The 15,678-nt window shown below is 46.5% G+C and overlaps 1 protein-coding gene across 3 annotated transcripts in view; it reads left to right on the top strand.

The window, feature by feature from the left end:
- The window catches only part of pdlim2 (PDZ and LIM domain 2 (mystique)), a 37,166-nt gene extending 22,269 nt beyond the window's left edge, over positions 1-14,897 (top strand). The window contains exons 7-11 of one of the 3 annotated variants that reach the window (XM_028996537.1): positions 7,257-7,301; positions 8,205-8,323; positions 12,528-12,667; positions 13,465-13,573; positions 13,802-14,897. In XM_028996537.1, coding sequence (XP_028852370.1) covers positions 7,257-7,301; positions 8,205-8,323; positions 12,528-12,667; positions 13,465-13,573; positions 13,802-14,000 — 612 coding nt within the window. In that variant the 3' untranslated portion in view covers positions 14,001-14,897. The remainder of the gene's footprint in view (positions 1-7,256; positions 7,302-8,204; positions 8,324-12,527; positions 12,668-13,464; positions 13,574-13,801) is intronic. The other 2 variants (XM_028996535.1, XM_028996538.1) reach the window with 2 other exon arrangements.
- Positions 14,898-15,678: the final 781 nt, after the last annotated feature.

Here is a 15,678-nt window from a genome sequence, read left to right as displayed (position 1 = left end):
GCTGAAGTCCCTGCCAAGCCAAATCCTGCCCAGAGCACGCCCAGAGCAAGTCCAGCACGGCATCTGGGAGCTTTTCCCCACATATGGACTGCTGGTCGGTCGCCGGCCTTTCCGCGGTGGACGGGGCTGCCGCGGCGGGAGCCCTCATCCTGTGTGAGGAGTGGATGGAGTTTTATAAATATAAACGCGCTGCTCTGGACACTCACTGACCACACGTTCAACATTTCTGTTAAACCTCTAATTGCACAAATTGAATAGAAGTAGAATCGAAAAAAAAATGTCTAATGGAAACAAATACATTTTTATTTGCCTTAGAAAAACACAAAACTGTACGAAAACCTTTTTTTCTGCATATATAGGTCACATGACTTTATGAAAAATGCGTCGTTGTATATTTGGACCAGGTGTCACCATCCCTGGTCCTGGAGATGCACTCATCCTGCACGTTTTTGGGTTTAACCACATTTAACAGCTGATTCAACCTTTCTGGTAGTTACAGCCCCGATGGTGAGTTGAATCAGGTGTGGAGGAACATGGGAAGAACTAAGCTGTTCAGGACGTGTGACCTCCAGGGCCAGGATTGTTGACCCCGGTTCTGGATGAAGGAGGAAGGACTGAATGGAAACGGTCTTTCCAACTGCATTTAGAAAATATCACTTTCGTTTTTCCAACATAAACACAGCTAGTTTTAGAATTTTAGACTCCGTCCATCTGTCTTTTCCTCTGATTGTTCCTTACGTTATGTTCCCTCTTTCTCTTTCTCTCTCTTTATCCAAGACTTGGTGGGTTGGCATTGATTTGGACAAGTCACATTTATGTCTCTTTCTTATTTGTCCATACACATTGCAGACTGTCTCCCTGTCGACTGGCTCCGCTCATGTCTGTTTGGGGTGTGTGGGTGTTTTGGGGGTGTGGCGCTCTAAAGCTTGACGCTGCGGTTGCTGCCTCGGAACTCAAATGGAGGCTTGGCATGCAGCACTGCAAATATCAATTGCTGTTTTTCATATTCAGCCCATCTTTTTTCAGTGTTTTCTGGGCCGATCTGAATATCTGTAAAGCGTTCTTCCAGAGTTTGTCTAAAAGTCCTGTTTTGGATAAGTTGTTTTTTGCCCCCCCTCACAGAGAAGGTGCATGCTGTACTTGCCAAAGCCTCATCAGGGCGACTGCTGGCCCGGTTTAAATCATGGCCCTCTGCAGCTAAGCGATCAGATGGTTATTGGTCTTTCTGGGCGAGTGCAGTGACGGACCTCCATCTACCAGCACACCCCTGCCTGCCGGCCCGCCAGGGCCCCGTGGCTCCTGTGATTCACGTTTTTCTTGGCTGTGGGAATACAGGGCCCCTTTTTTTTTTTTTTTTTTTTTCTTTCATTATTTTTGATGCGGTTTCACAAAATAGATGGCATGTCAGCGTTCCATCAAGCCTTCTCAACGACTCCGTGCAAGCTCATTCTTTTCCTCCCGGCTTCGTTTTCGCTCACCTCTGTAGATTCATATTTTCCTTTTGAGAACAGGACGGCCCAGTTCAGTCGTCTGGACGTGCTCACCTTGAGTGTAGCCCACCGTTGCCACAGTTACCTGTAGTTTATTATATAATTGTGGTTAGTCGGTAGGAAAATGTGCCGTTTTTCTTTTTTTCTGTGAAGCCGTCCAGTGCACGGTTTCCCTTGCACAACCACCCACCAAGTGGATTCAGATACACATCTGATGCATTGCCTCTTGGTCACCTGGCTGGGGCAAACCCTGACCCAGAAGTCACAAGTTCAAACCCCACTTACCTACCATTGTGTCCCTGAGCAAGACATTTAACCCCAAGTGTCTCCAGGGGGTCTGTCCCTGAAACTACGTATTGTAAATTGCTGTGGATATGGACGTCTGATAAATGCCATAAAGGTAACTGTATATGTAAGGTGAGTGTTAGCTTTCTGGAAAGATCTTCCAGAGTTGGTGCCGCTGGAATATTTGATTTGGCTGTGTGCGTAATACAGTAATGTATGTCTGTGGGTCACTTCCTCTCCCACTGGTACCCTCCAACAAAGTACAAGCTGAAGATTATGTTGCTGATGGCGTCGTTAAAGCGCGATCTCTGCATTTAACGTGTTACGTCTCCCTGTTGTCTGAGCCGTAACTCGTTTTATTTGTGGCATATGATGATTTTGGGTACTGAAGGTCATATATTAGATGCATAATGAAGTCCAACTATTTAACAGCGACATAACAAGGTCCAGATGTTTTAATGAGTTTTACAGCGGAATCCTGGCGGAGGCGTGCGGGAACTTTATTTTTAAAAGGAGAAGCGTGTTACTCACAGCTCCCTTTCTGGTAAGTAAAGTATAGACCTCGCCGAGTCGTTCTGTGAAAAGGGTGTCTTTTGATGTCCTATGGACTCACACACAACCCTCCAGACATGAGGAGGATGTGTGTACATGCACAACCCCACACTCATGCATTCTTCACCACGCTTATACGTTTTCATAAACATATACACAATTATGTGCATGCGCCCAGGACCACCGTGGTGCTAAGGAGTCACATGAGATGGCTTTGTCTTATGATGGCGGTGAGAGAATGTGTGAGAGACAAACTTTTTTTTTTTTTTTGGTAGATAAGCAATGCAGATAAGCAAACGTAGCTCAGACCAAACGTTCCTCTGATGTAATATTAACCTTGTGGACCATGGAACCAGCGACTCCAGACCGTTAAGCTTTCAAAAGAGATGTGTCTATTCTGATGTCATTGGTGGTCCACACACCCTGTGTGGTCACTGTGTGTGTGTGTGTGTGTGTGGTAATTACACTCCTTCTACATCAATGAATGCTGCCCTGCACCATACACTGATTTGGGCCTATTTGTGGCTTTTTGCTCCTCTTTCTCTCACACACACACACACACTCAGTGACTCACGGCGTTTGTATCATGCGGGTGTGATTTGTGAATGAAGGGACAGTAAACCACATAGTGTGCACACCCTCACAGTATCGATGCAGACGGCCACACACTCCGTAGCGTACGCTCGCATGTATTCACTTCTAGATGCAGCTATGGGCCGCAGGCTCCGGAGCCTGTGTCCGGACATGGGACGCAGGGCAGGGCTTCCAGTCCACCACAGGGCTCACATGCCACTTAATACATTGGCCATAGGTGTGAGTCTGTGTGTGAGTGTGTGTGTCACCAATTCACCTAGCGTGCCATTCCTGAGAAACCAGAGAACCAGTGGGAAATCCGTGCCAACCTTGGGAGGGGACGCCAACCCACAAAGCCGGAGCCCAGATTCAAACTCACAACCTTGGAGGTGTGAGGCCACGACGCGAACTGCCACGCCACCATGTGGCCCAGTATCACAGAAGTGACCTCATCGTAGCACACACATGAACTGCCTTGGTTTTATTCACACACCGGGGTTAACAGCATCCATGTGTGAGGTGTTCCTTACACAAACACACACACACTCAGTAGCACCAGTTCTTTTAAAAGTGATTGTCACTTGTGATACACAGCAGCACAGCACATGGTGCACACAGTGAAATTTGCCCTCTGCATTTAACCCATCACCCTGAGTGAGCAGTGGGCAGCCATGACAGGCACCCGGGGAGCAGTGTGTGGGGACGGTGCTTTGCTCAGTGGCACCTCAGTGGTACCTTGGCAGATCGGGATTCGAACTGGCAACCTTCTGATTACGGGGCCACTTCCTTAACCGCTAGGCCACCACTGCCTCACACTTCTACATACATCTGACCGTAACACAGATGCACATACTTCTGGGACAAACAGAGGGTGTGTGTGTGTGTGTGTATGATGGGGTGTAAGAAGATCTAATAACACAACACTAGCAGTTCACTCGGGAGCTCCCTGATCCAACCTAATGACATTCCCAAGTCGCACTCTCACTCCCCGTCTGTCGCCTCCCTGTTTCTCTACAGTCCTCTTTTACATCTCCCAAAAATAAACAAGATACGAGATTCTTCCCAGACTTGCTGTGTTTCTTTTTTTTTTTTTTTTTTTTTTTTTTGGTCCTCCCATCTCTGCCTCTCTGTAATTGGAGCGTCAGCTGCCAGGGTGGCATCGCAGTCTTACTGCTGACCCTGGAGCCGTTTCCCGACCTCACCACACAGATGCCCTCACTCCCTCCACTTCTGCTTTGTCCTCATGTCCTGTGTGTGTGTGTGTGTGTGTGTGTTTTTTTTTTTTTTTTTTTGTCTTTGTTCATTCTTTCTATTCATTCCCTACATCAAAGCAGATCACTGTTAGTCTCTTATTCAGGTCTGGCTGTACTGATCTGAGGTCAGTTGCCCCACCCCGAGTCTACTTGATCAGAAGAGCATTGCTCTGCCACAGACTAAACACTCTGCCCCGCCCCGCCCCTGGCCAGGCTCCTTCTCCAACCAGACTCCGCCCCAGCTGCATCCCCGGGCTACACCCATATGAAGAGGGTACTTTGAACCCCTGGGGGAATGTTTGTATTTATTCAGCGTCATGCCCCAACGTGTGTGTGTGTGTGTGTGTGTGTGTGTGTGTGTGTGTGTCGTCTTGGTAGATTCTGAGAAGGCGATAGAGTGGGAACTTGCGCAAGTGTAGTCCGCAGTGTGGTTCTCGAGAAAATGAGGTTTTGCTTCCGTCGCACACGTGAAAATGCCGAGCCTCGGGCCTGCTGCTCGGCTTCGCCAGTTGCTGTATGTTGGCGCATCCGTTCTTTTCTCGGTTTCGCGGCTCGGTTCGTGCAGCACCGCTCGCCTCGTCGTTTTGGGCCAAGGGCTGAAACACAAGACAATGCCATCGGCAAGGAAGATCGAGCGGGAACCGCTTCAGGCACATGAAAACCATTCCGAACGAGGGAGAGCGAAAAAAAAAAAAAACCTTCACCCGTGGCCACATTCTTCACACATGGCGTAACGGAGGACTGGTGGGGGCGGAGAGCGGCGTGGCCGCTCCGTCGCTGTCATGCAACCACTTCCTGCCATGGGCCTTGGCCCTGCGAGTTGAGATGTTGAGATGCGGCTTGGGTCGTTTTTTTCCCGTTGTTCGTCTTGTGCAGACCTTGTATCGTTTAACACCTTGGCAGTCAGTAACATATTTTCCTCCTTTTCTTTTCTTCTCCCCCATTTCCTCTTCTTTCATCCACTCTGCTCTATTTCTCCCTCTTTTTCTCACTCGATTTACACGTCTCCACTTCTTTTTCCTTTTTTTTTTCATCCACTATGTCTTCTTGCCTCCCTTGACTTTTCTGTCTCATCCTCCCGTTTATCTTCACATTTACTTTCTTCTCTTATGCTCATCCTCCTCTTCTTTCTTTCTCTCTGCTCTGCTACTGCCGTGCACTGCAGAAGTAGTTACGAGGGATCCCCTGTGCATATTCGGTCAAAACAGGAAGCAGGAAGGTGTTCGATGTTCGAGGCGGGGACACGTCCTCGCTCAAGGCGCATGGCAGGATGTCTTTTCGCGTCCCCCAGGCGGTTCTGTGGCAGCTGGCGGTGGGCCGCGATGCCCCGGGGTTGTTTCGGTGCGTGTGATCGCAGCCTAATCGGCTCTTCCCGCTCTCCTGCCAGCTGACGGAGAGAAGGAAGGGGGACGGGGGGGGGGACGGCTACGGGTAATAATTGCCTGTTGATTTCTTTTCCTTTCGCGGCCGCTCCCCGCTTTCCCCGCTCTTGTAACCTGCGGCCAACGCAAACAGCCTTTTCACCTGTGTGCGTGCCCCACTGCCGCCATTTCAATACACACACGCAGAAGAATGGGGAGAACCCACAGGCCATAAATGGAGAAGGAGAAGAATACGGAAGGCGAAGCGGTTGCATAAAACGTTTGAAGTGGACCAAAGTGCTAAATTTCACTCCGTCTCTGTGCCTTTTTTTTTTTTTTTTTGGAACCTCCTGTGTTTGTTTCCCCTTTTCTGTTCTGTTTTCATTGCTCTGCATTCTTCTGCAGCAATCGGGGTCCTGCATCTCCAGATCATTAAAGACTGTCCCCATCACACGCATGAGGGCCCCCACTTTCTTCCTGGGCAAACAGAAGCCTCAGAAGCCTGAGAGTCTTTTCTGTGTGAACTTTGGTGAAAAATGCTCCTTTCATGATGGCGACACCAGCCATTACAGATGTGTGACTCGGCTGCAGATCGCTATCGAAGATCAGCCCTCAGCTGAAGAGCTTGGAGGGGACGGACGTTTTGACTTGCGGCGTTCAGCACAGGAAGTGCAGAGAATGCCACATTCTTTTGATAAATGTTCATTAAGTGACTTGATGACATTTGTAGAAGAACTCTTTCTTTTGCCACAGTTGATTCCTGGTGACCTTTTTCTTTGGGGGGGGGTCTTTCATTGAATCTTTCCGCCTCCGGCCTTTTCGGAACTTTGGTCACAGTGGCACTTCAGCTGTCTGCCATCGATTGCCAAAGTTCTTGGGAGCAGAACAGAACTGTACCCAATTTAGAGCCGAGAGGAGCTTCAAAGGCCTGCTGGGTCGGAGCGGGCTGGATGTGCCAGTGCTGCCAACGCCTCAATCCCAGCCCAGCACAGCAAACGTTAGATGTGTGCGAGTGGGAATATGCTTACATGAGCAGTGTGTGTGTTAAACATGCCAGGTCTTCTGGCTTCATTCCCCTCTGCTCCCTCTGAAATTGTGGTTTGATGTCCGCCTTAATCTCCCTCACTGTCCATTCTCTGCATTTTTCCCCACTTTTCTCGATTTTGTCAATTTTCCATGATCCTCGTTTTTACATAATTGCAGATGTGTGAAAGTGATGTGCACCTCGCCGTAATAAAGCTGGTCCATGTGAGATTCCTGAGAATAAATGTGTCCGAGTGAGTTACAGCTGGGTTACACCAGAGGTGAACCAGGTGTGCCCTTGAGTCCTTATTTAACACCTCTCTCACACACATTATAACACACACACACACACACACACACACAGAGCACGGGGAATAGAATTTCAGCGAGAATTCCACTACCCAGGATTTCGCCGTGTGATCACTAGAGAAATAAGAGTGTGTTGTCAGCTTCTTTGTTTTTGTGTAAAAATGATAAAACGGGGGTCTGTTTGATTTTATTATTCTTCTCGCAGCATTCCTGAGGGTATCTCAACTCTCCATCTGCCTTTTTTTTTTTTTTTTTGAAGCAGCAGAGATGTGGGTAAACAGGATGTGCCTATCTGAACGCCGTGATGATGGGCGGAGGTGATGAAACGGATGGAGGGAGCGCCATCTAGTGGCCCGTGCAGGTGGTCCCTCGCTCCCCTGACTCCTTTTGCCGTTTGTGCCGCCCTTTAGGTGACTTCCATAGGATACAGAATGTGGAAACAGAGGCGCTCCCAGGTGAATGCAGATCCAGAATCGCAGCTGAACCCTGCAGCGCGCAGAAAGAATCCGTGTGTGTCGGGGCGGGCACGCCCTTCCCGCTGCTCTTCTCTGCTTTCCCGCTCAAGTAGCAGATTCAAAGCCAAACATCTGCGGCCAGGCTAGGCTATCAGTATCTCTGTCATCTCACCCACAAAAAAAAAAAAAAAAAATGATCAGCTTTAGAGATATAAATACGCAAGAAAAAAAATAATAAATAAAAGGACTGTATGTGTGTGTGTGTGTGATTGATTGGAAGAGAGTAAAGTCAGCCACCAGGAATCCAGGGAGTGGTTCAGTGAAGGAAGTGAGGGGGAGAAGCTACAGTACAGGCCAGGTTCAGATGCTTTACCGCAGTAGTCAGCGCCTCGCCTTGATCCAATGCAGATCTGGATTACGGCGGGGGGGGGGGTGTATGCATGCTTATATGTGTGCACAGCTTGTTTTCTGGATGTTTAGAGGCCTCGTTTTGTCTAATGTGTGTGCGCCGCATCTGGTGTGTGTTTTATCCCACCTGCTTTGTTGCATCGTTCAACTGTTCCTCCACCCTTTCCCCATCAGCAGAAAGGACTGCAACGTCCACGCTCAGCCTCGCTCAGCGCTGAAACGCCTCCTTGCTTTCTGTCGAGACATTTATATGACCGCCCGACAGTTTCGGTTCACGCCGGTCTCTTTATACAGGGCCCCGTGCCGTCGGAATCTAATCAATAAAAGTCTCGGCTGTGGCTGGGCTCCTGCGCCGCAACACGTCACACTCTCGCTGCGTTTCCCGTGCGAGTGCTTTAATGCGTCCGGCCCCATAAACAGCTGCAGGTGTGTCTGCAGAATGCTGAACGTCTGTCTGTCTCCTTTCCTCTCGTCTTTAACTGTCCTGTGATGCAGGAGCTCTCCCCGACAGACTTCAGGAGTAACTCCGTGTCCAGTCGGACCCCCACCCCTCCAGGCCTTTACTCCCCCCACAGTCCCATTGAGCGGGAGCTGCCCATGTCCCCTCGAAGGAGGTAAGACCCTCTCTACGCCGCGTGAAATAACAAAGATCATGTTAGAACAATGCCATAAACAGCTATAATTTCCAAAGAGCTACATAAACACCTCCAATGAAATGGGTTGAACTTTTTCAAGGTAAAAACAATCTGGTTTCCCTTTCAGTGATTGAAGTGGTAGTAGTAATGTGGTAATAGTGGTAGTAGCCTAGCGGGTAACACACTTGCCTATGAACCAAAAATCCCACTTACTACCATTGTGTCCCTGAGCATGACACTTAACCCTAAGTGGCTCCAGGGGGACTGTCCCTGTAACTACTGATTGTAAGTTGCTCTGGATAAGGGCGTCTGGTAAATGCCGTAAATGTAAATGTAAAAATGCTGGCACTCCACTTAATGCTTTTTTGAGTTTTTTGCCTCTTCTGCTGAGCAAATGCTGTCTATATCTCAGACTTAGAATGAATCAAATTGGTTTTAAAAAGACTTGTGGCCAATTTAGCTTGATTAATATATGATTAAAATAATATGAATATGAACGTATCAATGATAATCGAGCAAAAACACAGACAATTAACCATCTCTGATGTGAGGATCACTACGTCATTATGTCCTCATGTTAAATTTGTATATTTATGTATCTGTTACTCTGCAATGTTAATCCAAAATGGCTCTAAATATGCATAATGTTATTTCGTCATATGATATACTGTAATTTGAGTACAATACATTACTAAAGAAATAGTATTTCTAATATACCAAATACTTACAAAGCAGTATTTGGAAAAAGATAATACTTTCCGAAACTCTTCAGAATGTGCTGTTGATGCTAATTTTGGGATAAATCCCACACTTTGTAATACGTATCGACTGTTACTCTGTAGTAATATTTAATTAGTCACAACACCCACATTTATGAATGTCACAAAACCCCTTGTAATGAGGTATTTTTTTTCTTCTTTACTCTTAAATTTGGATATGGATTAGAGTAAATAGTATGTCGTGTGCGTATACAATGATCTTCAGAAGGGCTTTCCGCTAAGAATTCCCCTCAAAGTTGAAGATCATGATGGTCGTATTGAAAGACAAAGAGGCCTTTATAGACAAGACGGGATGTATATTTGCATCCCGCTCCAGCTGTCTCCCATGCTGGTATCTCAGATGTGGGGTTCTGGATGCTGCAGCTCTGGTGTGTAGGAGGCCATCTGAGTTTCTTCAGAGTCCTTCGCCGTTTCAGTTATGAACTTGATGTGATAATGGACGAGGTGAAAAGAGGAGCATGGAAGATGTGGATCTTTCTTTCTCTCCGCTCTGCTCTTTCGTGCGTTTTGCCTTGTTTGTAGGGTGGTGCTGCAGTCATCTACGGCATCTCTTCCTGCTGCAACCTTTGTTTTCATGGGCAACAAACTTAATCCCAAAATGCTGCAGGAGGAATGAGCCAATTAATTAGACATTAATTTGTCTGTCAATTATTGTACAAATTACAATCAGCTTCGACTGCTCTGCAGACTTTATGTGGTCAAAGGGACGTAAGTGTGTTTTGGGTTTATTTTGGACCCGCATCCTTAGGCCTGTACTCGTCCGCAGTTGGGACATATAAATACACAGTCCAGGCCGTCGCTCTGTCTCTTCCTCTTTCCCGCTTTCCTTCTGAACTCCACCCTCAGACAAAAAGGATTTATTTCATTTCTATTCAGTTGGACCCCCCGACCCCTTCCGTTCACTGTACAGTGAGCCCTCCCTCGCTGTGCCTCTCCTCCAATCAGATGTTGTGGAGAAGCGAGGCGACCCTCCCATTTTAGGTGCAGCCAATGAGAGCTCGCCCGGGGACACACCTTTCAGACTGAAACTTGCTCCTCTCCTGCATCTCGTCGGGCCAGATAGAGGTGTGTGTGTGTGTGTGTGTGTAGGTGGGTGTGTTTCTCAGGCTGTCAGTATCTGCAGAATCTCCAGTATCTGAGAACAGGGCTGAAAGGCTTTGAAAGGATTTCTTCTTTGTTCTTTCTTCTGAGGTGAGTTGCCTTTTCCGACTGTAGACAGCAGACGGTTTCAGGGTCTTTTGCTATATTTTTTCTTTATGTTATTGTTGGGATACCAGAAGGGCTTTGCACTTTAGGAGATGATGCATCTGCGTTGTGACTTTTCTCTGTAGATTTAATCACAGTTCAGCTCTGCGAAATGAGGAGGGAGAACATGAAAAGCATTCGCTTAAACATGAAGACAGTCTGCCAAACCCATACACACACACACACACACACACACACACATCGTGTTCAGAAATGAAGTCAGCGGTTTGGTTTACAATAAGAACCTTCTCACCTCGCGATCGTGTCTACGGAGTTCCTGCCACTTTCCGTGCTCCCACTGCTGTTGTCGGCGTAGATGAAGGAAGCGGGCTGAGATGGGAGGAGTGGCGGCTGAGGAAGGGCCCGGGAGAGGGGAGCGTTGGAGGTCTGTTTCTAATTCGAAGCATGTAGTTCTGCACAACATGGCAAAGGCACAAGGTTTTAGCACCGAGATTTACGGGGTCGTCCGTCATCTCACTGCCCTCATCTATCAGGCTTGTTTCATTAACCATAAGTCATATAATGCGTAGGGGGTACTTAATGTTACACATGCGCTGCACTGCGTCAATTAATTCCAGTTTTCACATTCCTAAACTCATTATAATGACTATTCATGTATTTGTTTTTTTTTTACTTTTCTTGCAACTTTCTTAGGTTCAGTCTGTCTGTCATCATGTTCTGTTTGTTCTGTCATCTTTCACACATGCAAGCATGAACACATTAGCCTACAGGGACACCCTGTCACACAGGCTTTTTACCTCAGGGACTCAGCCACACCCCAGTCACCACAGCACAGTCTCTAAAGCACCCTGCAGATAATCAGGGGCCAAGAACAGGCCGACCCCCGGCAGCCACCCTGGCATCCGCCGCCGGGACCCTGCAGCGCAAATCACTTCTCCTGCAGCAGTTCTCGGTTGTCTCTGGGGACATCTCAGAACATCAGTTTCTGAGCGTCTGCAGCTTTATTTTTTCCTCCTTTCAGCTGCCATTGTGACATTGTGGCAGGCAAGGGACTCTTTGTCACTGTGTAAACACAAATACAAACAAGAGAGACCGGTTGTGTGTGTGTGTGTGTGTGTGTGTGTGTGTGTGTTGAGTGGGGTTTCAAGGTTAGTACCCATGTACACATCTTCAGTGTTTTGAGTTTTCTATACACCCACGTCCGTGTAAACTTTTCTGCTGAAATTAGCCGAGGCTCTTTATAATGCATGATAATCGTTCACTCCGGAATTCACAGTGAGCTCCTTAAACCCTCATTAAACTGCATTCTCACCACAAATGCTGCGCATTAATGATGCAGAAGTAAACCAGCCCAGTGTTCTGCTACTGCACCCCGCTACTGCACAGCCATGCCAAGACTCCCGTTAAAAGCAGGAAAGCATGTTTTTGCTGTCAGACCATGGAAAGGGTTCATTTGAAGTTTTTTTATTACCTATACTTTTACATTTTGCATTTTATTTTACTTTTCCAGTGAGAAATGCCTGAATCCCTTATGTCTGTCTGATACCTGATGGGTAATCTGGAAGGAGATGGGCACAGAAAATGCCCAAAAAAGGAATGTATTCACACACACACACACACACACACACACACAGACATCTGCTTCAATGCTTGTACCTGCGTGAAAAGGTGACACGAACCGAACTGATTAGCATCACGTGTGACGGATGTTTGTGCACGTTCGTCACGGCTGCTGAACCTCTGTTCCGGGGGGCCTCCATAGTTTTCATTCCGCTGTCCTGAGAGCTGCCCCTAGGTGAGGTTCAGACAGGAGAAGAAAAAAAAAATCCTGAGCCTATATTAAACCCACACAAGGGTGACCCATCTGCAACCGATATTGCTTCATGTACAGTATCACAGGCCAGCTCAACTATGGAAAACGATGAGGCCAGCGAAGCCTGGGATTTATGCCAGAGGTCAGCAGGTCAGGGCTGTTCTCATTTCCATAGGATTATACGATCATATCGTTGCTCGTATGTCTCAAATTCTCTAAAAAAAAAAAATAAAAAAATTCCTTAGCGGTTCGGAGTGGCAAAGAACTGCATGCTTGTGGTCGAGTTAAGGATTAATTTTGGATTTTGTACTTTGAACTAACTGCTTATCTTTTGCTGTGACTCTTCACGTAACTTTTATGTGCTCATTCTCGCGTCCTCTCACAGCTCCGACTTCGCCATGCAGAGGTTTGATCGAGATTCCGAAGTCTACAAGATGATCCAGGAGAACAAGGAGTCGCGCACCACCCCACGCCAGTCCAACACCTTCCGTATGCTGCAGGAGGTGCTGGAGGCCGACGAGAAAGGTGAGACACCCCCCTACAAACTCCAGGTTAAAGAACCCAAAGAACAAGCTTACATAGAGCAGTGTTCATGCTGAAGGGTCGTTTCTCACTGGACACTGTATTTAATGTAAACAAACCTTTAATTCCACCATATGTATTTGTATTTCAAACATATTCTGTCCATTAACCTTGTGCAGTCAGAGGGAATTTTTACTGTGATTTTTGGCATGCTTTGGTAATTGTTGTCAATTTGAAGAAAAGATCAAGCGTAATTGTAAGTTTACACACCTTAGTCAACCTGATCTGTCAGCAACATGTAATTAAAGGTGACCTTGTGCTGCATTTCTGTTCACACTTGCTAATAACCTCACTGGTGCTGGAACATGCCGTGTTTATGCCCTCTGAGAACACTTTACACTAGAAATGCCGCACGACAACAACAACAAAACTGCTTTATCAGTGTTATTTTGTCATTTTGTGTGATGTGTTGCATTGTGCATGGGGTGTATGTTACACTCTAACTCAGATGTGAGGAGTTGAGTATGTCGGAAATATGATTGGGCTGGAGGTGGGGTGTGTGCGTGTGCGTGTGTGTGCGCAGATTCAGGCATGCAGTGGAAGGCAAACATTTGTGGTAAGTTTAAAGCGTATCCTCAGACATTCCTCAGAAGACGGGCAGCATTTCAACGAAAACATGATGCATATGAATCGCCTGTGGTTGAATATGTATGCAGAATCCCATGCATGCTGACCAAAAAAATACAAAAATGTTCCCCTCTCTGTGTGTGTGTCTGTGTTGTGTGGGTGGGCGTGCACAGAGGCTGCGATCCGTTTCCCGGGAAACCTTTCACCCAGTCCAGTCAAGACCAACACTGTAGCTGGAGTGCACAAGTATCACACCTGTGAGAAGTGTGGCACCAACATTGTGTAAGTAGCCATCTGTCGTTCAGCATTCACATGCTCATGCACACACACACACACACGCACACACACTCTTGGACATGAACGTGCGGTCTGAGGGAAATGTTGCATCATGATTAATGCCTGGCACCCACTGTTCCCAATAAATGTGTATTTAGGCTCATTAGCGTTCAGTTGAACAGTTTAGAGAATGTGTGTGAACGTGTTTGTTTTGTGTGCGTGTTCCCCACCCAGCACGCAGGCAGTGCGCATCATGGACGACCGCTACCGGCACCCGGAGTGCTACACCTGCACGCAGTGCGGCCTCAACTTGAAGATGCGTGGCCACTTCTGGGTGGACGACGAAATGTTCTGCGAGAAACACGCCCGCGAGCGCTACCAGGGTCCCGGCAGCAACGCCCCCCGTCGCTTCACCGTCTCCCCCAACCACTAAGATCCTGTCTACAAACCCCTCCCTCCCACCCACCCACACCCCGAACACCTACCACAGCGGGCTCGTACACCGACGGACCATGGGCTGGGCGTTAGGGGGCCAGGATGCCATTTCAGGACCATCATGAAATATCACTTTTTAATCCCTCACTTAGCCTTTTCAGTTACTGCTTATGGGATTTTCCTCACGAAGCCCCTTCACATAATGTAGGTGCTGTTTTGGGTGTAATATATATTAATATATATATATATATGAGTCAATATTTGCAGTGGTATTTTGTTTAAGGGACCACGTAATAAGGGTTCACAGGACCGGTTTCCTGTTTTGGTTTGTTTTGATTATTGATTTTTTTTTTTCTTGTGCGATTTTACGTTCTTGTTGTACTGACAGTTTTCAGCACTTGTGAACGAGGCAAGGGGGTCATCATACAAATATAAAGAAGAGCCTTCTGAAGCTCAGGAGGTTCCTTCTTTAAAAAAAAACAGAGCTGTTAAATTTATTTCTGGTTTCAGAATCTGAGTAGTTGCTCAGAAGTGATGATAGGAAAAGCCTTGTGAAAAAAGGGACTGAATCCGTTAAAGCTGAAGTCCTGAATCCGCCCTGCTTTCTCTCTCTTCTTTTTACAAGCACGTTCATTTTTTTGGCTGTCATTCACTTTTAAAAAAAAATAACCGATTATATCAAAAGAAAGCATAATACAAACCGTAACAATTTGTGTAAATATGTATTTTTTCAGTATATGTATTTTGTTAGATTGCTCACAGATTTTTTTTGTGTGGTCAGGGTTGCATGTTTTTATATATAGAGAGAGAGAAAGAGAGAAAAATGGATGCATGCCGTGTACATTAGTAAATTTTTGAAAGGTTTTTACATGAGGCAATTTTTTTTTTTTTTGAAACCATGGAAAAACAGTGAAGATTTTTTTCTTGAGTCTAATTATGCTTTTTTTTTGCCTTTATGATGATTTTTCCTGTTTCTGTTTAAAATATAAAACTTATTACTGTATCATTCTGACTTTGTGTGGTTTATTATCAAAGGTTTAGTTAACATTCATCACAGAGGTTAAGTAATAAATTGGATCTGAATACATTTACAAATATGATATGGTATGAGAATCAAATTGTTTTCCAATTCAGTTCTAAGCTGTTCCTCTTTAGCTCAAATTGTATTTCAAAAACATTTTCTTTTGTGGATCAAACATGTAAAAATTATAGCAATATGCAAAGACACATAATTACATAAGTTACAGGGACTATTAATAACTATCAATAAAAAAGTGAGACTTATCAGACAGAAAGATTTAGTTGTCTTCTTCCTCCGCTTATCCGGGTTCGGGTTGCGGGGGCAGCATCCCAAGTAGGGAATCCCAGACAGCCCGCTCCCCAGCCACCATTCCACCAGCTCCTCTGGCAGGACCCCAAGGCGATCCCAGACAAGACTGGAGATATAATTTCTCCAGCGTGTCCAGGGTCGACCTGGGGGCCTCCTGCCAGCCACTTGTATCCACGATCTCATTCTTTCGGCCATTACCTAAAGCTCATGACCATAGGTGAGGATTGGGACGTAAATAGACCGGTAAATCGAGAGCCTTGCTTTCTGGCTCAGCTCCCTCTTCACCACGACAAACCGGTTCAGATTTGGAAGTGCTGTCCTCATCTCAGCCGCTTCACACTCGGCT

The sequence above is a fragment of the Denticeps clupeoides genome, chromosome 11, assembly GCF_900700375.1.
Source record: "Denticeps clupeoides chromosome 11, fDenClu1.1, whole genome shotgun sequence".
In the NCBI taxonomy this organism is placed as follows: Eukaryota; Metazoa; Chordata; class Actinopteri; order Clupeiformes; family Denticipitidae; genus Denticeps; species Denticeps clupeoides.
Note: the sequence above shows the minus strand (reverse complement) of the source record. Positions and strands in the feature narration are given on the sequence as shown.